This window comes from Struthio camelus, chromosome 24 (assembly GCF_040807025.1).
Source record: "Struthio camelus isolate bStrCam1 chromosome 24, bStrCam1.hap1, whole genome shotgun sequence".
Lineage (NCBI taxonomy): Eukaryota > Metazoa > Chordata > Aves > Struthioniformes > Struthionidae > Struthio > Struthio camelus.
The window spans coordinates 5,919,810-5,942,798 of record NC_090965.1 but is presented as its reverse complement, the minus strand read 5'-3'; the positions used below and the strand labels follow the sequence as shown (position 1 = coordinate 5,942,798).

General features: G+C 50.9%; 1 protein-coding gene and 1 long non-coding RNA gene across 3 annotated transcripts; one reads left to right on the top strand and one right to left on the bottom strand.

Annotated features, from left to right (window-relative positions):
• Nucleotides 1-1,427: 1,427 nt before the first annotated feature.
• On the bottom strand, nucleotides 1,428-22,678 carry BAK1 (BCL2 antagonist/killer 1). 2 transcript variants are annotated; one of them, XM_068918031.1, is made up of 6 exons: nucleotides 22,511-22,678; nucleotides 18,049-18,168; nucleotides 10,006-10,138; nucleotides 9,756-9,899; nucleotides 7,262-7,442; nucleotides 1,428-7,064 (listed from the first exon to the last, which is right to left on the bottom strand). In XM_068918031.1, the coding sequence occupies exons 2-6, from the start codon at nucleotides 18,134-18,136 to the stop codon at nucleotides 6,960-6,962; spliced, it is 651 nt and encodes a 216-aa protein (XP_068774132.1). In that variant the 5' UTR covers nucleotides 18,137-18,168; nucleotides 22,511-22,678; the 3' UTR covers nucleotides 1,428-6,959. The 2 variants fall into 2 exon arrangements, with proteins under 2 accessions (XP_068774132.1, XP_068774131.1); XM_068918030.1 differs by having other exon boundaries at nucleotides 10,006-10,141; nucleotides 22,511-22,677.
• LOC138062095 (uncharacterized) lies at nucleotides 9,798-18,035 on the top strand. The gene is made up of 3 exons (XR_011136109.1): nucleotides 9,798-9,931; nucleotides 13,098-14,624; nucleotides 15,355-18,035. It is a non-coding gene; the product is annotated as an uncharacterized lncRNA (long non-coding RNA).
• Nucleotides 22,679-22,989: the final 311 nt, after the last annotated feature.

Below are 22,989 nucleotides of genomic sequence, written 5' to 3'. Positions count from 1 at the left end.
CTGTGCTGTTCTGCCTGCTGACAAGGTACAGCCATCCCTACTGAAAAGCTACCTCTGTTATACTGCAGTAACTCTATAAATCCTGCCATCCCCCACTCCCTTACTTTTTTTTTAACCAGTAAAACAGATCTTTATCAAAGGAAACTGGAAGGATGCTGTGTGTTCATCAGCTCGGTGCCTCTCATCACAACCAGCAACTAAGAAACTCGTGCTCCAGGAGGAGGTTCCTCCTAGCCTAAATGTGGGAGCTGTAGCAACACCATGTGTTCTACTCCGGAGACTGGCTGGTATTAGCAGAAGTGGCTGCAGCCTGGGATGACTGGGTGGCAGTTAGCACTGGTGGGATGTATTAGCACTTGTTCATGAGGCATGTGCTCGTTAACAAGGCACACAGCCCTACCTGTTGCATCTTGTGGAATGGTTTTAGCGCACCATGTCCCTGTACTCTTCCCCCCCCCTCCCCCCCCAGCATCCCTTGCTTGCTCTCACCCATTATGGACACTGCTGGGGCCCTGCATCCCCAGTAGGAAGGACTGGGGGAAGCTGGCATCCAGGCTGGTCCTGTAAGTGGTGAAAGTCAGGTAAATGGCAAAGTTTGTCTCTGAGCAATAGAGAGTAGCGTGGGAAAGAGAACAAGGTCCTTTGTAGGATGGCTTGGTATGGGCATGTATACTGTTTTGGCATGTGAAAAGAGAGGGGTTAAAAGCAGCACAGCCTAGAGATTTCGTCTGGTATTTGGGAAAGGCAGTCTAGGGCAAACAGTGACTATTGCAGAAGTACTAAAGCCCCAGTTGCCCGTCTCTTTGCCAGCTGTAGTTCGGCTTAGCAGTGCGGCTTCTCTATGCAATTGGTGAGAACAGTTAGACAGCAGCAGGCATTGCTGTCATTCTAATCCTTCCGATCCAGGAAGGTAGTAGCACCTCCCTGTCTTGTGTATGTTGGACTTGTCTCTGATAAGAACGCAGGCCTTTTCCTTTGCTGGAGTATTTTATATGGCAGTTGAGAACCCTGTTGTCTGCCTCTGTAATGGATTTTTCTTTTGCAATTTCCTGTCCTTGTTGCTTCCTGCCAGGGAGAGGTGGACGCATCAGAGATAAGATCCTTAACTTCTGGGCAGGTTGAGCAGCTGATGGGACAGCAGATTTCCACAGGTGCCTCCTCTTCATTCCTGCAGCATCTGCTGTCAGGGCACTATCTCTCTGGGATGGCATGCCAAGGTTCAAGAGCAAATTTCTCTCTCCATCTTGCTCTTCAGCTGGAAGAGGTGTAAGAAGGTATCCCTATACTAATGGGAAAACTGAGGCTGAGACTAAGTAGCTCGTTCAAATTTGTGCAGGGGAACTTATCCTGCAGCCAAGAGCTAACTATAGGGCACCATGCAAAGGGATATATCTCCTGGAAGAAAATCCTCAGCACAGCCAGGCAAAAAGCTTGCACTGTATGTACCTTTTTATTCTCAAATATATATATATATATTACATCATTTTAAAACAGAATATTTGTGAAAGAAACTTTCTTCTGGTAAAAGCAACACACTGTGTTCCACACAGACCCCTTGCCTGCTGTTTAAAGATGGCTTGCACAGGGGGAGGACTGGCTTGCAGACAGAGCTCATTCCCCTTTTCCTCATCACCACTGGGACCACCTGGGGTCTACTTCCTTCCTCTCCTCCTCCTCCTACTGGAAAAGAAAGGCATTTACCAGTCCCTCCCCTCTGGAGTCAATGCAAAGCATGGTTTATTGTTCCATCATGTACCCTGTCCTCTTCCTGCAGGGCTGGGTGAGACAAGGGATTGCTGGAGGAGCACAGAAAGGAGCTGGGGAATGAGCTGTGTGGAACACCATGGACTTTCATACTGTGACAACAAGCAAGGCAGAACCAGAATTAATAGTGACAGTATGACTTCAAGTATACATGTAAAACCTATCACACACTCAGAGCTTCACAGAAGGGTGCCACCAGTCCTGACCACTAAGAGACTGGTCTCTCTTGGGCAGCGCTGGCCCCTGCCAGCCAGAGCTCCAGTACACCCAGTGTTTGGCAGGGATGGCTTGGCTCTTGTCTCACAGCATGAGAAATGGCTATAAAGAGGTGGAGGGGGCAGACAAGCAAACTCTTGGCTCAAGCAGCTTCCTCCATCCAGAAGGAAAGAGCTGGGAGAGAGTGGGAGTATAAAATGCCCTCAACTAGGCTCAGTAAATGAGACCCTTCAGACACTCATCTCTCTTCTATGCAATGATTATAACCTTCTGAATTAGATTCCCCCCCCCCATCCCCTTCAAATCACATGCACTTCTACTTGAACCAACAGTTTTCTGGACACCTCCCTGCACTTTGTTCCCTTTATACCTCTCCTGGGGTAGCCACTGGCACAGAGAAATCCTCAGCTGACAGGAACCCCTCTTTTTCTTCCTGCAGTCCTTGATGTGTAGGGACTCAGCAGAGAGAGCTACAAGCAACAGTGTGGGCATGTGGCCTCGAGTGGGGATGCCCTGACTTGCATCCATTTACAGCTCCTCCAGGGCAGAGAACTGCAGAGTGGAACCACCCGCACCCCTCTCTGCTGTTTCTCAGACACATCCCAGCCTTCGCTGGGCACCGGGATGCCAAATCCACCTCGTGTAATGGATTCTGGGAGTAAGAAGAGAAGGGAAATAGCACAAGCCTTTGGTTCCTCTCCCTTCCCAGAGATGCTGGTACCAGTGGGTGCAGCTAAGCTGTGAGCATCCCAGAGAGCCACTCCTTCCTTAAACACAACCCCAGCTTGCTCACTGATCCTAGCAAAATGGCATGCCTGTTCAGCAACTGTCCACTGACCCATTAGTGATTTAGGTAGCCTTGCTCTAAGTGGGAGTGCACTTTCCTTCCAACCTAAGTGATTTTGTGAACCGTCTGGGGTTATCCTCTCCTCACGAACAACCATGGCAGAGCCTTCTCCTCATCTCCTGCCCTCATTTTCCGGTTGAGGGTTGCCTGCTGCTGTTTCCCTTGCTCGCCAGGGGAACGAGCCAAAGCCCCAGGGGCAGCCATGCCCCAATAGCACCACAGTGACTAGGAAGGTGACAGTAGGAGAGCCCTGCTATTCAGTGCATCAGATGGTCTAGTTTTTGTACAAGGTGCAATATGTGATGAGGTTGATGGTTAAACCAAGTGTAGGTTGGATGAAAATATTATAGTTGATCAGGTCTTTATCCCATCCCTGTGAGGAAAGTCTGGGATTATTCTAAGAACCTAGTTTTATCTAGAGCTCTTATTTCTGTAGCAGAAACACTTTTTTTTTTTGTAAAAGGAACGCCTGGTTCCGTTCCCAGAAGTGAAAGCCTTCTGCATATAGTCAAGATGGCCTAACGTACCTCATCCAGGCCCCCTACCTGAACTCTGCCAAGTGGGGCTTCGAGGTAGATACACCTTGTGGCTCTCTAGAAAGGGCTCACCAACTCCTTCTGACATCATCAACTTCTGGGGAGAGCCAGGCCTTCTCATCTTAGTCTGCCTTGGGCCCACCAAATCCAGAGGGGAAGACCCTGCTTTAGCCTGTTCCTGAGCACTTGGTACTTTCCCAAACAGCAGTCAGATGCAAACCCAGTGATACTCCCTTTGCTGTGCGTCAGAGCACAGTGCAAGCTGGGTCGGAGCAGTAGAGCCCACAGCTGGTGAGCACCAAGGTCATCTGGGCAAAGAGGGGGACCTGCACAAGGGTTTGCTCCTTCGGTGAGAGTTCAACCCCTCTGCCCCTGGGAGCCAGCACCTGGGTGGCCTATATCTGCAATGCTGTTGCCATCCAGTGACAGGACACAGTACTACAGACTAGTCACCACATTCCCAGTTCAAGCTTTTCTCCACTTGGAAACCAGTGCCAGGGAGGGTTGTCCACTTAGGCTAGGAGAGGTGAGCAGAGCAAGACAACATGCTGATGTCCTGAGATAACCCTCCCTGCAAATCCCCTGAGAAAATGTGTACAAATGGAACCTTTCCTTTGTTACAGCACTTATTTTTAAAGTTTCCTTCTTCATTCTGGTATCATAGACTTTAGCAGGGCTTGATCATTTAACATAAAGCTGGAAAATTTCCATTTTTTTGAAAGTCTGCTAGCCTTACATCTGAATTTGGTTGGCAAGGTGAAACACCTTGTCTGGAAGATGACAGTAAGTTACAAGCAGCATGGCTTTCCATGGGAGCAGAAGTTCCCTCCAAACCGTTAGAGTTCTTGGAGTGTGTCAGTAAAGTAGTGAATGAAAGGACACGCTGATGTACTTCTCTTTTTTCTCTTTCCAAAGGCTTCTGACAAAGTCCTGCCAGAGACGACAGCTAGCCTAGAGGACAGTGGCATGTGTATAACGGGGCTGATTAAGAGAAAAGGAAAATAACTAGCAGTTCACTTTTGTTGTGGCAAAAAGGCTCCATCTGGTGGTGTTTTCACCCGGACCAGAAGGTAAGCTGTTGGGATGGGAAACTCTACAGGTGACACTAAGTTACTTAGACAAGTTCAAACCAGAGAAGAGCTGGGAAATCTCAAGACCTGTTAAAGACAGCTGAATAGGCAGCATGATGATAAATGAAGGGGTGTGTGGATAAATGCAAAGTAATGCACTTGTAAAAATGCAAAGTAATGCACTTGTAAGGGGACAAGTGAAATATGTGGATGGATGCTTTAGTACTCAAAAGTATCAGCCCAGCTGCAAAACCTGGGCACAGACAATCCACTGGAGATTTGTGCTGCTCAGCACAAAGGTATAGCAAAGAAAGCAACCGAAACAAAGAGATACATAGAAGAGGAATATTAGAGCAAATATTTTAATGCCTTTCTAGTGAGCACAGTCTGGGGCACTCCACCGGGAAAAGGGATACTGCAGAAACAGTCAGGGTCAAAAAGATAAGCATAGAAAGACCCTGGTACAGAAAAAGGCTGGAAAGTTTGCTAGTCTTATGTTAAAAATGGGCAGGAATGTGAGGGACATGATAAATGACAGAAAGTTATGGCTGGTCCTGCTAAGCCTCTGCAGCTGCAAAGAGAAAGGAAATAAGCTGTACTACATGTCCTATCCAAGCCCAGTAATAGGACAAGTTTAAACTGAAACCACGGATAGACATTGAGGAAAAATCTGCCTGAAGGTAAAGATTAAGGTAGGAATCAGTGACATACAGAGGCAATATTGGAGATTTTTAAAAATAGGTTAGACAAATGTCTATCAGGAATGCCTTTTTTACAGCGGGGCAGATGGGCTGCTCTCAAGATCTCTGAGATCCCCCCCCCCCACCTTTGCCCTTGGGATCTTACAGCAGTCATGCAGCAGGTGTCACCAGGCAAGGTGGGACTGGCTCTGCCCTGGCTTGGTGATCCCCATGCCATGGAGATGGTCATAGAGCAGTGTCAGTTGCAGTCATCCAGCCCACTCTGCAGCAGAAAAACCAGGCAAGGCCCCCAAAGGCAGGAGAGCTCAGTCTGTTTAGGGTTATGTTACTACTAGTCCCATTTGCCCAGTTCCAGGTTAGAAGTGCTCTGTCTGCATTTGGAGAGGAGGCCAGGCATTGGGCCACTGCTCCTTTCCTACTTCGGAGGTCCCCCTGGCTGGCTAAACTGCTTTAGGAGCACAGGGGTGCAGGAATAGGGTGAGTTTGGCTTAGACAGAGCTAGTCACAGTTTCAAACCTTACACAGTCACCTGGAGTAAGAAGAATAGACAGAGCTGAATCACATGTTTCACACTGGGACCTTCCCCCTGTTTTGCAAAAGTCATAAAGATTTGGGATGAGAGAGGGGCGCCTGCTTCCCTCCCTCCCCAAAAGTCATGTTCAAGCATCAGTCATGACCAGGACAAGGTCAAGTCACTTGCCAAAGAAACCATCCACAGAAGGGGCCGCATGCTGCACCCTGCTGTCTGTGCAGCTCAGACACTGCAGCCCTGAGCTTAAACAGGGCACGCCTGGACCATCCAGCCCAGCTAAAGGCAGAGCTGATGGAGGGATTGGATGTAATTCCAGTGCCTGCCACTGAGAGCAAGGGAGGCCAACTGTTCTTGCTCAGGCTGCTCTTTTGCCAGCACACCAGTCTGCTGGAGGGAAGGTGTGTTGCCTGCACTGGCTGTTAGTCACCCCAGAGCTTTTTAGTGTTTAGAAACCTGCTGGTGCTTCCTAGGCCTGCTTGCATGCAGCCTCTGAGCTCACAGGAGGGCTGAGGAGCAGGCAGTGGCCCCAGTACCTGTGTCAGCAATGGGAGAGCTGCAGGTCTCAAGTTCAGGTTGTGGAACACCTGCCTGCCAGCATTGCCAGATATTACCATCATTTGTCAGACGACAGGTAGTCAGCGTGTTTCTTTCAAAAGGGGCAGGGTTGCTGGTTAAGAGGAAAAGAGAAAGCTCAAGTATTTGGGCTCAGGAGCAGAGGGAAGGTAAAGGTAAACCCCTCACAGGTTTTCTGATGCTGGCTTGCCCCTCTGGTGACTTGCAAACAAGAATTGCAGAAACCAAAGCTGCAAACCCTCTTCAAATGCAGGCAGGGCCTGGGCTACAGCCATCAGCAAATGTATCAGCTCTACACCTGCCCCAAGGAGTGCTCTCAAGAACAGCACAGAGTGGACAAGACACACGCACACACACACATACACACAAACATTATCATAACGCATTCATTCCTCCAGTCTCTGCACTGGAGGAACCTGTTCTCCTGACACTCCTACATGCTAGGAGTGTCATAAAGATGCTCTTTCCTCAGCAGCTAAGTGAGGCATAAAACAGATGACAAAGTCAGACTTCCCCCCTTGCTGCCTCTCTCCGTAGCTCCTGGTGGTGTCTCCGTGAATGGTAGAGACCCTGGGCCCTGTGGTGGAAGGGTCACAGGTCCAAGCTGCTCTCTCTCAGAGGTTCTGTGAATCCCCCCCCCTCTTGGGAGACATCGTTATTGAAGAGCGGAGATTTGAGAGAGAGCTTAGCTGGACCCCCCAGCCTCTGTCCCCACGTCAGTCAGGGCCTGAAGAAGCGTCGTACCACTAAATGCCCCACCATGACCAGGGCCACCACTGCCAGCATATACTTCATGTAAACATTGTCCAGATCGAGTGCAGCCACCTGACAGGAAAAAAGAGAGTTACCAGAAAATCCATTAAATGCACCTGCGCTCTGCCTAGGCCAGGTTTCTCCTCTGCTCACATCAGTGTAATCCCACCATCCCCAGCATTACCATAGTCCTTGGTCTGCACTTTTCACCAGCTGACTCTCCTCACCCCTGAATTTCCCTGGGGCAGCCTGTGCCCCAGCTCACTCACCCATCCTCCCTGCTGAGCGATCCACCGGGCAATGCGGTTCTGGAGCATGAAAACCGCGACGTAGCGGGCGATCCGGCGGAGGAAACCTGTTATGCCTTGCTGATAGACGTGGATGGCCATGCGATAGCCAAAGCCCAGCAGTGCAATCACCCGGCCCCAGTTAATGCCACTCTCGAACAAGCTGAAACAAAGAGATGGTCTGCTCAAGTAACACGTCTGGAAAGAATACCTTGCCGTAGCTGGCTTGGACCTCCCTCGGCCCTCCATCCCTGCATTGCCCAGGCTGCCAGCTCCGGGGCAGTACTAGCTGCAAAGCAGGGCCTGGGATGCTGCACTGGCCCTTAAGCCACACTGACAAAGGAGTGATTTTGTGGCTAAGCAACACATGGTCACGAATAACAGGCTGTGCTTTCAGAGCAGAACAAGCATAGTCTCAATCACAACCAATTGTTGTTGTCACAAGCCTCAATTAGGTAGGTTAGAGCTATCCTAGGAAAAAGGAAATCTCCAAATCCAGTCTATACAGCTGCTGTCTCCAAATCACTAGAGTAGAAGCTTTGGGGTGGCTTTTGTGGTCCTGCCACTCTCCCATCCATGCTGCCTTTCCATCAGGTCCCTGCCTGAATCTGCAAGGCACATCCACTGCCTGTGGAATATCTCCTGAGCTACCCATGTTTTCATGGGCCAGGGTATTAAAACAAGTTAAGCTGGAACTGGTGCCAGTTTAAGCCATCAGGCTGCAGACTACAGCACATTCAGAGGTGCTACATGTGCAACCAGGAGCAGGAACTACAGTCCCTCTGTCCCACAGCATCCCTTGCTTGTGCAGTCATACTCAGAGGTCAGGAAGTTTAAATATAGGGCCCAAGTGTGTTAGAACAGGATCTTCCCTTTTCCAGCATAGACAAAGCCCTCCAGGGCCGAAACCTGATCTTGCTTTGGACTGACACTTCCAGGAAGGGCCAGGGGGCCCCCCAAATATGCCTTGTCGATACCTACTGCTCTGGATTGGGTTCTGGTTGCTATGGGCACAAACTGCATCACCAGGTGCAGGTCTTGCACAGGTTTAGCTAGACAAGTTTTTGAAGGTTTTTTTTTTTCCCTGTTTTTCAGCAAGGCAAAAAAGAAGAACAACAACAAAAAAAGACTAGACTCAGGCCCTATGTTTTACTCTGGTGCCCTGTCACAGCTGTTCCTGTCTGCAAAGCTGAAGGGAACTGTCTTCTTGGCAGAGCCTATGTGGGGAGCTGTCACCAAAGTGCATGTCACGCAGGGAGAGGAAAGTTAGAGCCCAGGGAAGGAACAACAACGGAACAGGTGGCACAAAGAGAGGGACAGAGGTTAATTTACCTGTTTGCGGTGCGTTAACCGCCTCAGGGTGGCAAAGCGGTGAAAACAGCGCAGCATGGCTTCCCAAGGACAGGGGAGCAGGAAAAGGACAGAAGAGAGGCAGTTAGACAACATACACCGAGCAGAGTGTGCACGGGGATGGGTCTGGGTCAGAGCCAGGCATGCTCAGAGGAGCAGTGAGGACTTGGGCCAAGGGTGCCACGCTGGGAACCCAGAGACGCAAGTTTCTCTCCTAGCTCTGCCTGAGGTTTCCTCGTGACCCTGGACAAACCATTTCATGTTCACCGTGTCTCAATTTCCCTATGGACAAAACACAGAGATGGAGGTGAGGATTAAACCCCTTGGAGCATAGTTTGACCTTCCTTGATGGAACCAGTGTGAACCTGCTCAAGACACAGATCCAAGCCTATGCCTCAAACGAGCAGGGCAAAACTTCTCTCTTTGTCTTCAGCCTGTTGCTGTGCTTCAGGTGAGAAATCTGGGCAGGCATCGCCTACGCTAGACAGCTGCAGACTCTGCAGGTCTGTGTGAGACTGCATCCTGAGTTAGTCTGATCCTGTTCTTAGCAGATAGTGTCAAGGATAGCAAGTACTGCCCCATGTCCCCACAGCCACGTTTTCTGTGTGCCTCTGGAAAGTCTGAATCATCAGGACTTCCTAGCTGGTAGCAGTGGGAACAGCAGCAGGTCTGTCTTCATCCAAGCTTGGTTTTATCCCTGAATGAGAAATGGGACTCTCACTTGGCTACTGATGTGCAAAGCCACATTTTCCAGCCATATCCCCCAAACTTTCTGACCCCAGTCAACTTGTGCAAGGACTGCTGCTATGCAGCCAAGATGATTTCCATGTGAAGACTGTCCAAACAGTGTGCAGCAGCAGGAGCAAGAGCAGACAGGCAGAAAACACAAGAACTGTAATGGTGAACTTATTTGAAGCTTGACCGAAGGGCAGGGGATGAAGCTTGAATTGACAGGCAGAGTCTGAGTGCTGGGGCAGAGTTTGGAGAGCGGCTGCTTTGGGGAGTGGCAAGGTTTTAAACAGACTACCTGGACACTGCTTTGTGCATTGCCCACAGTCTCACTTTTCCTTCTCGCTTCTTATAGGAGAAGGTGTCCTGCCCGCACCAAGGCAGCTGGCAGCCTTACCTGGAGGCTATCCTGGTGAAGTACTCATAGGCGTTTTCCTTGGTGGGCTGCAAGGATTTCAGCATGCAGCGAAACTCCGCGTCATACCGCTCATTAATGTCATCACCAATGATGGCCAGGCGTCTCCCCACCAGGCTCCCCGTGCTGCCAAGAGACAGCATAAGAGAGCAAGGCCAGTAAGCAGAACGGAAGGATGGGTCCATAACAGAGCCTGTCTCAGGACAGGGTTTAGTCAGTATCGGGGTTTCACCTGCTCGGCTCCTGCTGAATCTCCGCAATCTCTGGGTCCATGGGCACTTCCTCCCCTCTCTCTTCTCTCTCCTGTTGGTAGCGGTAGAAGGCATAGCTCCGAAACACCTCCTCGGTCTGCTCAGCCACCTGGTCTTCTGAGAGACAGACAAGGGGCAACATCCAGTGAGCAGCTTATCTCCCCACCCCTTCTCCAGGTCAGGAGGAGACCATTCCTTCATGTCCAGCCTAAATTTATGCTGTTTATACTAACATTGGCCTTCTGCTTAACCAGCTCTTAACTCCCTATGTATCCTTGGTGGTCCTCCTCTCCCTTTACTGCCTTCCTTCTGCAGGCTAATGAGGCAAGCTAATCTAGTGCAAGCTACCCCCACCCAGCATCCTTGCAGCTGGACTCTGCACCTGCTGTTAGACTTCCCCACGCTCTGCAGGGCAACAGGACCCCTCCCATCCCCACAAATTTCGCACACCCTTCCCCAGAGAGATCTGCATCCTTCCCCTTGCTGTGCAACCCCACGTCCTGCCCCCGGCCCCTCTCTCCCTGCATGAACGCCCAAAGAGTGCTCACGTTTCAGGCAGTTGCAGCTCTCATCAGCTGGCAAGACCCTTCTGCCAGGGCCCAGCTGCACAGCTTGGTGGCATTTCAGAAGTCACCAGGACACGTAAGAACTGCAGCTATGATTACCAGTATTTCTCCCCTTGCAGTTGCAGAACAACGCTTGGGGATGATGGCTCTAAACATTTGAACAGTGGAAGGTAAAACAAACAGAATCCAACATAAACTGACTTCAAACTGAGCTTTTTGAGAGCTAATCTTGATTTTTAGGGGCAAAGGCCCACATTTTAGATCCGTTTTTGGCAAGACAGTCCTAGGACTGTCATAAAACAAACCAGATGTTCAAATGCTTGCACTTGGCAGCTCTTTCCACGTGACAGCACCTCTTGGTAAGGGAACACCTCTGCACAAACATTTTCAGAAATCATAGAGCCAAACAAACTGGAGGCAAAGCTCAGTCCAGTGCAGCCCATCATTCCCCAGCAGACAATGTGGGGTTGTTTCCTATGGGATATTTCCTAACAATCTGGTCTTCTTTTTAAATATCTCCCATGAGCGTGCCTCTGTGAGTCCCACAGGGAATTCTTGCGCGCCATCAGCAATGATGTGGCAAGCAGAAGTTACGTTGGTCATTTTAAGATATCTCACTCATTCGATTACACACTGTCAGTCTCACATACACCCATCAGCCTGGCAGCAGCAGTATCAGGGCCGGGTCTGTGACTTCTGCACGGTCTATGGCAGGGACAGAAAGGACACGAGCTTTTGAAATAGCTCGTCAGCTGTGAGCCCCAGAGAGGTGACTCTCCATCCAGCCCCTTGAAAGCACATAAACAGCCAGGTGATGAGATTGGACAGAGTGCCCGCTCCTCCTCCAACACACCCGCCTGTCGCCGCTCTGCATGAGCGGACACCTAACTCCCCTGCTTTGATAACAAATATAAGTGGAAGCAATAAGCCCCTGGCAGGGCGCAGCGCGTGGAGGTACGAGGCTGCAACCGGGGCAGGGGGCGAGCTGGGGCTGTCGTGGGTGAGGCTGGGGTTGTTTCTGCGAGCCATGGCTTCCTCCCCTTGCTCTCATAAACAACTGAGGCTGGCACGCCAGGTATTCAGGGTTCAGCGAGGGAACGCGCCCGTGCAGTAATGTAACCCGGCTCTGACAGCGCGCGAAAACAGACCTGGCTCCGTGCACAAGCAGGAAGCGAGTCAGAAGGAACCAGCATCTGGCGTCAACAAATCTGAGACTGTCTGGAAACCGCACGCGAAGGGCACAAGGGCAAACGCTCCAGCGCAGACAAGCAGTCAGCGTTTCCCCTGTGCCCGCACCGCTGTGTTCTGCAACAGGGAAGGGAAAGGCCCAGATAGGTGTTTCAGTCCCTAAGGTACCATGGTGACAGACACCTTATCAAACTCATTACCTAGTTCTTGGGGAAAGTACCTAGGCTGTCATGTGACGATTTTGATTAGAGGTCACAGTTACTGCAGTCCTAGGGAGCGCAGCCTGGCTCGAGGAGCAACCTGGCCTAGAGCCAAGGCTCCTGACCAGTTGGCAGCCGGGCTACGTCACCTCGCAGGAGTCGGTGAATCAGCTCTGGGACTGGGAAATGAATGCAATTCTTCCTGGTCTCTTATCCACAGTGCAAAAGTTGTAGAAGACAGAAATAGCATGGACATATCACAGCCCTGCCCTTTTGACAGGGTATCCCCATACAGGGTGTAGCCCTCATGTTTCACAGACATTAAACAGGGTGCAAAGCACTGGGCCTAGGCCCCTTAAATGAACTAGCTACTCATGGGAATGTTGGAAGTGCACGGCCCTGCGGACCCCATGGCTTTGGGTGATCATCCTGCAAGGTGTGCTGGTAACATGGCTATGGCTTGAAAACACACGGCAAGCCCTGATCCCAGGCACCCATTACTGCAGTACAGCCTAGTCAGAGATCAGGCCTCGTCCAGAAACGTTTCTGGTGCAGAAACACCGATTGCTTCAGAAATGCTGGCTAGCACACGCGCTGTGCTGACATCGCTCCATTGGTATAAAGATATCTGCAGATCTGTACCAGCATCGCACTCTAACAGCAGTGCAGCTTATTTCAGCAAGCCCAACTAAAGCCCCTTTCCTAGCATCCCAGTATATCCACCCACTGGCACCAGCAGCCCCAGCCAGACTGGCTGTGCAGCTGCAAACTGCATTTCCAGCTCAGAGATGCTCCTGTCCAAGCTATGTCCCAGAGCTGGACCAAGCAGATCTGGCCTAGCATGCACACAGCTGTCCTGGCAACATCGCCCCGTAAAACCCTGCAAGTATCCAAAACATGCCATGCCAGCCACCGTGGAGTTTTTCCGGAATAGCCGCATCTACATGGCCCGTGTACGACTCCAGGGACATGGGCTTGGCCTCGGATGGGCTGCAGGAGCAGACCTGTCCTGCGGAGAGTCAGGTTACACAGAGTTCAGGTTGTGTAAATAAAGGTGAAGGGAAATGACAAGCCCTGGGACGCTGTGTTTTCAGGGGACTGTTTTTTTCTGTTTTGCAGGAACAGGTTTATTTGGCGGTAAACAAATCCCACCTTATGGAGGAGCCAAACGTGGAGCCTGTGAGGCTCCACCGAGAGCCAGAAAACGAAACCGACTGACTCACAGTTTCAGTGAGAGGCAGAGGAGTAAACAAACTGCAAGAACAAAAGAGGAAACGAGTACAAAAAAATCCCTGTTTTTGATAACCCAGGTGTTATTTTTAGTGACACAAGGACAGGAGAATATACATCTTTTTCCCCCAAATGCTAACCCACAGCACCTACTGGTACCATCTCTGAGTCTCTCCCTCTCCAAGAAAGATGCTCTGGATCAAGATTTGCCTTGTGGATTCCCAGTGCCGACAGCAGAGTGGGGGAAAGTGGAGCTCTGTTGGCATCTTTGTGCTCTGTGTGGGATCATCAGGGCGGCGTTAAGGTGCTCACAGGCTGCTTGGTGCTGCAGCACGGGATGAAACACCTGCCTCGCAAGGGAGAACCTGCTCCGTTCCCCAGCATGCTCTCGGCATCTGAACCAGACCTACTCCCAATAGCAGTGTCTTGCCTGGATTCACACCATAAATAACATTGCGTGTTTGAGACTGGTCGAGGTCTGGGTAATATCTGCATTTCTGTGCAAAATCCTTTATTTCTCACTGTTCCTATCTGTCAGGGCGCAGCTGCACTATGGTAGAAACTGGCAAGCCTCAGCAAAGATATCCATCAGACCTTGTTACAACTAAATTAAGTAGCCCTGCTGTAGACTGTAATAATGACAAATGTAACCTGGCAGCATCCCTTTGGAGCTCAGGAGATAGGCAATAACTACACTAAGAGGTGTATCTGTTTGCAGCCTGCAGGGTGCCGAGGCAGCGATGGTTGTGCGCTCACAGACCCACCGGCTCTGAGGGGGACAAGCCACCAGAGAATCCCAACATGCCAAGACACCAGGAGAGGTGCTCTTGACTTCACACAGGTTTAAACATGATTTGAACCAGGCCAGGGGTTTCAGATACCTTGCTTCCAGTGCCTCTATTTCCTATGTCTTGAGATCTTAAACATCTTGGCAATTAAGATCTGCCTTTCAACCTGTATCCAAAGGGAGAAGACAGTTCAGGGGACCAGGAACGGTCTCTGGAACGTTCTGCCTCCAGGGGAAGCTCAGCTTCACCTCATGTTAGTTGTAATTCAAGTGCGGGATGAGCAGCAGCTGCATGAATGGATTTGCGTTTGCTTCCAGTGAGCAAGGCAGCACCCTGTGAAACCCTTCGCCTGTCATTAGCAATGCCATCCAGGACCAAAGGCTGATCAACTTGATGGTGCATCATGCTGGCGTAATCCTGCACAGCTTGCACCCCATTAGAGCTTCTAGGCAGGTAAATCAGAAACTGTCTTCCCCAGAGACATCTGCAGAGCACAAAGCCCCTCCTTGTATTCTGCTCTTTGGAAAAAATACCTTTCCCACCCAAAAGAGGAGCGAGAGTCTCAAGCAGCCTCCCAGCAGAGCTATTGGACAAACGCCTTGGTTTTAAGATGGAACTTCATCAATCAGTAAGGGAGAGTCTCTAGTCCAGATCCTACTTTAATACTCATGTCCCTACACGCTGTTTTCTTGTGTATGTTTCCCCTCCAGTTACAGGTGTGAGCACAGATCCCTGACTGCCAAGGGGCTTCTTCAAAAAAGTCAGATTCTCTCTATTACTCCTCTGCTACCAGCAAGCCACCGCAGTGCTCAGTGACAGAGAAAACACGTGTTCAATGGCATCCCACCAGCACACCCAGAATTACAGACTTGCAGTGGGGACTGGGGGCTGCAGCACGGTTTTGCTCTGGTACTTTGCAGCCCCAGTGCTTGCTTAGCCACCAGACTGCAAAGGGAAGCTGCGTCCAGCACTCAAGGGGATGCCCACAGATGGGTGGCATCCCAGCTCTGGCAATGTGCCTCCCTCTGCTCCACCAGGTCTTTCAGAAAAGATGTTCTTGGAACATCCTTCGCTGGCCAGGATAAAGGAGCCATAAAGCAATTCCAGAGCAGGAATTCCCCAGCACAGCCATAAGAAGGATGACTATGTTTTTTTCTGTGAACCACACACAGCCATACCTATGGGAGATGCAGTTCAATGGGGAAGTCCAATACTGTATGCCTAGTTGTGCTAAGGATAGGAACTGCAAAGGCACCAGATGAGAGAAGAGCACGTTTGAATATTTTTGGTTGCTCTACAGAATCTGTGAGAGTCTAGACTTAAACAGGCAGGTCACATTTTTCTTACTCGTTTCACAGGTGGTCTTGGAGATGAAGACGTGGAGCCACTCAAGACGTGTGATCAACATCCCATAACAACTATTTATCAGTTCATGACTTCACTTCACATGCAACATCAAGTCCAGAGCGGAAGATAAACAACTAAGGACCAAGCCTTAATCCTCACTAGGTATGTTACATGAGTATCAAACAGACAGACAAATGAGAAAGCCCAGATAACCTGAGGAAGAAAACAGCTGCCACTTTAAAACTGCAAACTGGGAGTTGGGATGGCTAGGTTTCCATGCACAACTCTTACCATGCTGGACATCCTTGCAGAAAGTTGCATCAAATCTCTCACAATTTCCCTAGCAGTAAAAATGGATATAGCAATACTTACGCCTTTCATAAAGTGCTTTAGGATTGCAGCTAGCATGGTCCATATAGGAGCTAAGTATGACCACAGAAACAATATTATCATCACTGGTAAAGCAAAAGAAAAAGGGGCGGGGGGGAAACGGGAGGGAGAGAACAAAGAGAAGACTAGGAGGATTTTCCAGCCCAGAGCTGAGTCTAGTTCTGTCCAATGGCCCTGACACTCAGTAACATTTTAACAAGTTCCCACACATCAGCTGAGCCATAGTTACTGTCTTGGTGCACACTTTTAGCATGAAGCAAACGCAAAGTCATTTGGACTAGCCCCTCTTCATGTATGGGAGCTGAGCTGCTTTTCACAGGGCCTGCAAGTGTGAGGACAGCCATGGGAGCTCAGTTGCAGCCCACAGATCTGAACCTTGATGCACTTAACACAGACCGTTCCCATAGCTGTGCATGTACCCTGGCAATGTGTCTGAACAGGGAAGCACTACCATCCCCGTTTTACAGATGAGAACTGGAGTAGGGGAAGGTTAATGAGTTACTCTTCTGAAGTATGAACCTGTTTCCTGAGCTCAGTTAAGCACTCTTGGTGCTGAGCCTCCCACCCCTCCTTCTGCAATGTTTGTTCCCCTTCGCATGACTATCCATGGGCTAAGTTGCTCCTCCTCTTCATCACATACCGCCAGGAGTATGAAGCTTCTGCCTTTGTCTATAATGTTCTAAAAACAGAAGAAGTGCAAATTGCCACCCAGCCTAGGCAGGAACAGCAGCATCTTGTTCATGCCCTACGTAACAGCTGGCAGAACAAGGGCTCAGAACAACACTTGAATGAATCCTTGAGTAGCAGATAAATCTCTTCACTCCCTACTGCATCCAAAGATAAACAAACAAAGAAATAGAGCCCTAAATGAAAACCTGGCTCAGTATCTGTTGATGAAAGCTGTCTTCCGCCCAGTAATCCTATAGCACATGTTGGTAGAAGCTGCACATTTCTGCTTCCACTGCAGTCCATGCGGCTTCTGTCCAAGAGGTGCCCAGAGATCCCACCTCCAAATTCCAGGCGGACTCCTTGAATTTTGGAAAGCAGAGGGATGCCAGCGCTGCCAGTAAGTGTTTGCAAACGTGCAGGAAGTGCGACTGTGCAGCGGTGTGGTTAGAGTTTAGGGCCTGATCCTCTCACTGTTTTTCACATCAGCATCTCATCGGCCTCTACAGGAAATCAGCATATATAAACAACTACAACTGCTCTAATTTATTTATTTTCAGGCCTTACAGACTGGGGTAAGGGAGGGACATGTTTTTTCCTCTGATGTATTCATGCAGGATCCAGCACAAATGGTACTCCTAGATGGAGAGCAGTCTAGGCAATACCACAGCACAAGTAACATAATCAGGCCAATAAAACAGCTCCGAGCGGAATCTGAACTCAAATGCATAAACAGTTAGGTATAGCTTCTAATCTCCAGTATTGACAGAGCTGCAGTGACTCAGCCTTATTTACAAGTCCACCTGCAAAACAGGTTAAGAAGTCATCCATGCTTAAAAGCTCTCTGTGCAGTGGCATTTTATCATTTTGGGATGAAACGGGAGTTGAGGTTTTTCCCAGGTTTCTTTCGGCCCTGTTCCCAGTTTCACCCACTACTGGGAAATGCAATTACACAGTCTGCTGGGCTCACGGGAAACAGAAGGTATTGCTTCTTGCTTTTCTTGATCCGTAACTTTTCATCGCTGCTGTGCCAAGACACACTGGAGACCTGAGTTTATCCAGCAGCTGATGCAGCAAGACTGAAACCAACTGTCTGAGAACAGGCCCTGCTCAGCAAGGCGTATTCTTCTGCGTGTTTTAAACAACATGTACCTTTGGCTATCTTGGAAGGGAAAGTAAATGATACCAAGCACCTGTTGTACACCAGGCAACCAGCTGGGGCAACGCATCCCATACCCAAACCCCTGTTCCCTTCTGTACCTCCCCGTGCCTGCCTCAGCCTGTCCATGCAGAGAGTTGCCAGCATCCCTCAGTCCTCAACAGCTCCCTGCACACTCTTCTCTCCATGCCTTTCAAGTCCCCTTAGCTGCCACAGCACTAACCCAGTGCCAAGCATCTCCTGAGCAGAAATCATTTAGGCAAGACAAGTCTCAATTACAGCTAGCAGGTTGAGACCAGTTAACTCATGGCATATGTGATCTCAGAGTTCAATTCAGCCTAGCTTTCCTGAGCTGACTTGTTATCCTAGTCTTGCAAAAGGCCCTAGAGGTATAAAAAAAAAGTGTTCTTTTCAAATAAACAGCAGGAAAAAGAGAACCAACTGAAAATGCTTCCTCCCCTGGCCGCGAATATCACAGCAAACTTTTTACCTGAATTGACCTCTTGTGACAGTCTGCGCCCATCACTGTTCCAGCGTACAGGGGCGCCTGGTGAGTCACCGTCGTTCCCTGAGGCCATTGCAGAGAGATGCTTGGGAGTAACAGCTTTACCTGGAACAGTGAGAGACAATGTAAGTGAACCAGGTTATGACCAGTCAGCAGTGACACAGGAGGAGAGAACTGGAGACTCAAAGCCTCTTGCTCCTTCATGCACCTCTCAGGCCAGCACTTTGGCCAAGGCAAGGGCTCAGAGGAGAAACGCGCTGCCTGCTTTTATCTCTGCAGGCGCCCTGGCTTCTCCCTTCCCTGCACTCTCTCTCCCTGATTCCTGGCCAAACCAAGTTCCTTGGCTAAATTTCTCCCCACTTCCGGACCCTCCTCAGTAAGATCTTTGCAGCCACTAGTAGGCCAGAAAATATGCCCACTCCCTACCCCACTTCACCATCTCCCACTCTCACTGGAAACCTGCCAGCCTTCCTCTGGCCTGCTCAGCAAGTCCCATGGGGACTGTGCTGGCTCTCACTCAGCCTATACAACAGCATCATCTGCAGCGGCTTCAACGCTGGGGTGAAAGCAAAAGCACAGCACAAAAGGCTCTGAGACCCCCAGCTGCACCTGGAAGGCTCTCCTGGATGGCAGCACTTCTGCAGAGCTGTCCGGGAGCTGCGCTGTGGGGCTCCGCAGCTGGGCAAAATGCAGCTCCCCCAATCTGCAGTCACAACACTTCTGAGCATGGCAAATGCAGACCAACCTGTGAGCGCACTGAGTTGCCTCAGCTCCCTCGTGTCGCTCCCAGGGACAGTGCTGATTTCTCCTTTCAAGCACCTCCTACTTGTTTTCCACAACTTTTATGAGTTCTCTAATTTTTTATATCCAGAAGTTCTAATTTTCCCTGTTCTTCACATCTTCTGAGCTCCACTCAGAAGAAAATTAAACGAGAACCAAACGCAGAGTTCCAACTGTCCCCAGACTTCAGAGGCATACTAAATCCAGACTTGGGTTTTAGGCCTCTGCAAACTTCTCATTGCATTCCTCAGCTGCTTTATCCCTCTGCTAGTCACACTGACATCATCCCCTGCTTTTTGCTGGGAAGGAAGTGAGGCCACACTAAACGTCAGGGTTAGAGAAGAGATCACTGCAGTTCCTAGCTTTCTGTTTAACATGCCAGTACCCGCTCCTGGGTCAGACTTTCTGCAGGGCTAAACTGGCAGGTCTTCTATAGTCCTATTCTGATTTGTACCACCTTTAAATTCATGAAGACACGCTGACACCCAAAAGTTTAAATCACATCCTAGGCCAAAAAGCGGTAATGACCTATGTAATGACCTGAAAATAACCACCTACATCAAGATTAGGCGCACAACACGTGGTCCAAGCTTATAATCCCACACTGAAGATTATTCAGAAGAAAAAAACAAATTGAGACCATAAACAGCTGTGTGAAGTATAGTCTCCAGTCAAGGTGGGGATGGGGGGCTAGAAATGCAAAGTTTATCAGGATGGCTTAGGAAACCACCATTTATTTGCATATCTGCATCCAAAGAATCTGAGCCCTAGTAACAAACAGATGGAGGTGCTGTTCTTTCTTACAGGCCTTCCAGGACAGGACTTCCCTTTTCCTCCCCAGTAGCAAACATCCCCATCCCCAAGGGCATCAAGGAAAAGCTGCAAACAGGATGAGGAGCAGCAGCTGGGGCTGAGAGTATAGCTGGAAGGAGAACTGGCTTTCACTTGCCCAGATCAGCAGAGACCCAGCCTGCAGAGCAGCTTCTCTCCTTGCTAGTAGTCTCTGTTCTGGAACATAGTGAGTGAGTATTAATACACTGAGTACAGCTCGGTGAGTATTTGGGCCGGATGCATGTGCCCCTGTCCCCTCCTCCACAGAGGAAATCCTCCCTCACTTCCCCCGCTAGCATCCCCAGCCCCAGGCCCTCTTAGAGTGCTCAACAAGGCCTCAATGAATTGCAAGGGGAAGCAAGAACAGACTTAGGGCAGTTCTCTGAAGTTAGTGGGTGACCAAGGTGGTACAAATGCCTACCCTGCCTCATACTGTTACACTGCGGTACGACTGCACTTAGCCTGGTGCAGGATGCGGACACTTCCAGCCAAAGAACTGAACTGCCTCTGGAGCTGTTACAGTTTCATCTGTACATGCAGCTGACTCTGTTTAACATCAACCCCCTGCCCCGATCCAGTCCTCAGCCACAAATAACAGGGAATCTTTCTGATGTGGATCTGACTGTTGGATCTGAAGGGTGTCTGGTGAGCATAGGCCCTCAGGAGTCCTGTTCCTGAAAAGCAGCTGACTTGTGATTCTTCACGCTTAGTCTGCCAAACCCTTAGGAAGTGAGTGTGGCAGGCTGCGTCTGTGGCCATCATTTAAGAGGAACTTTCATTTTCAGTTTCCTTCTCCATATAGTTTCTTGCAGCGCTTTCTTCTGTTGCAACATGGGACACTTGAGGCCTTTTGCACATAGCACACATCCTGGGCCTGGCAGCTACGTCCCTGGCACACTCCCAGCCCGTGATCTGTTCCCAGTGACAGCGGGCTGAGTTCTGACTGCACCTCCCTGCTGCCCCAGGGCCCCCCAAACTCCCACTTTTGCAAGCCTAGTGAACTCCCAAGACAGGATCACTTCTAGTTTCTGTTGAGGGTCAAAGCCCCATTCTCTGCGGTAGCGAGAGCACTGCTGCCCCAGTTCCTCCCACTTCACAGCCCAGTGCCCTTTTGATTTGCCCCATTCCCCCTTTGTTACCAGAATATCATGCCAGGAGAGAGCTGGCAGGTGTTAAGGAGGGGTGTGAAGGAGGATGTGACATCCATGTACTTAAAAACAGCACAAGGCTGCAGAAGGTAAAGGCTCTCCAGCGCTTGAGTCAGGGCTAAAGAGAAGGGCTGAGGGAAGCTGCAGGTCCCCAGTATCATAGTGGGTTACTAGGAGTAGTGTCTAACTTTCAGCAGCTGCTGAAAGACTCATCTCCACCCTGACTTTTCATGGTTGCAGGAGGACATCAAGGGTTAAAAGCAGCAGGCAGCACTTAGGATATGGATTTAGCAGCACCTTTGAGATGGCACAGGAGTCTTATCTTTATTAATGAGCACATGCCACAAAGAATCAGCCTTCCTGGAGCCTTTTGCTGTCCCTCATAAAAAGGACCTTTGCCTCAACTGTTTTTTGTTTCACCCTCATCCCCTTTGCTTAAATGTCTCTGGCACATTTCCTGTGTGTCCGCATGATATACCCCTCACTTCACCTCCCTCAAGCTTTTCTCCAAAGGAAAGTGCCCGACCCTGGGCACAGGGGAGACGGGTTGGACTGGCCAAGGAAGGAAGGCAGACTTTCAAGCTACAGGAGGGGAGAGGACCTGCAGGAACAAGCAGGAGCAGCTGCAACCCCTGTGAATAAGCCTGGCTCTTCTGACGGGGCTCTGAAGTCACCCCTCAACATGTTACAAAGATCCTGTGCCAGGAAATGCACGGAGCATCCCCCGGGAAAGGCGATTCAGGCCTGGCCTCGGGCCCATGCACTGGAGCGCGAGGGTGATTCCCTCACAGGATGCAAAGCAAGCAGACACGGGACAAGAAGGCTGCCTGCCCTGGCGTGCCCAGCATCTAGCCCTCTCTGAGACAGAGATCCCACAGGACCCCTGGGCCCCGCTGCCATCCCTGGGTGGATAGTACAGAATGGGCCCTGCTCTCCTCAGCCTGGACTAGAAGAGCAAGCGAGTGAGTTTGCTCAGTTTTGCATTTACCCCCAGCCACTGGGCATTACATCAGGGTCAGCTGGCCAGCAAACCTCGGGCGACTCGCACCTCGCAGCCAGAGTCATGCCACAACCTGCGCGCCCGCGACCCACTGGGCTCCAGGGCTGCTGGGCGGGAAACTGTGCAGACAAGTCTCTGCAAAGTGACACGTGCAATGTCCGTGTCCAAGATCCAGCCCAGAGCAGAGCAAGACAAACCTCACCAGGGTCCTCAGCGTGGCACAGCTTTTCCCGCTGGCAATTCAAACCATCCTGTCCACCCTGAACCTCTAACCCCTACACATTTGCATGGGGGTGCCAGCTGGGGTGTGACCTCACAAGGGGAAAAAAAAACCCCACCTGGAGACCATATTTTTTAGAAGAGGCAATATTCCCTCTTTGGGGCAACAACCAGCTCAGAGTGAGACCTGTTGGCCCAGCAGCCAGCTACTGCAAACGCCTCAGTGCCACTCGGTGAGGTCCTGCTGCGCGTTTTAACCTTGTGCGCGCGTGTGGCTGGGTGAAGCCCACCCCAGGCGGTGCAGGATCCGGCCCTGCGGCTCAGCCCACCCCTCCTGCCCCGCCTGCGCTGCCCCGGAGCCCGCTGGCACCCCGGGGGCTGCCCTGCGTCCCCCCGCGGCTCTCGGAAGCCCCGGCCCGGCGAAGGGCGTCCCGGGGGGGGGGAGGGCCTGGGGGTCCCCGCTACTCACCGCGTCCCGGCGGGGACCAGGCGGGCCGGGGCGTCCCGGGGAGCTAGTGCATCCCGCCGGCGAGCTGCTCCATCCCCGCCGCCTACTTCCTGCCTCCTCGCCGGAGCGCAGCGGCGCGGGGGAAGGCAGCGAGCAGGGCCGGGGAGGAGGAGGAAAAAGAAGAAGAAGGAAAAAAAAAAAAAAAAAGAAACCCAACCCCAGACCATAGATGCAAACGCGGAGAACCGGGCAGGGCTCAGCTCCCTCTAGAGGCACCTTCCCCGGCCGGAGCGTGGGAACGTGGGAACGGGGCTGCGGCTGCGGCGCGGGGCTCCCGCTTCGTGCAGCGCCGTGCACCGCGCACCGTGCAGCGCCCGAGCGCTGGGGGCCTGGGGAAGAGGGGTGAGGGGGTGCGAAGGAGGCTGCCTGGGGGGATTAGAAGGGGATTGGGGTGAGGACGAGGGCAGAGGTGGTATTGTCCAGCTGCGGGATGCTGTGCA

Coding starts and splice junctions, on each gene's coding strand:
- BAK1 (XM_068918030.1), bottom strand. CDS start 18,136: ATGGCCTCAGGGAACGACGGTGACTCACCAGGCGCCCCTGTACGCTGG. Junction 7,443..9,755: donor TTCACCAGGATAGCCTCCAG/GTAAGGCTGCCA, acceptor TCTTTGTTTCAG/CTTGTTCGAGAGTGGCATTA. Junction 7,065..7,261: donor TCGCTCAGCAGGGAGGATGG/GTGAGTGAGCTG, acceptor TTTTCCTGTCAG/GTGGCTGCACTCGATCTGGA.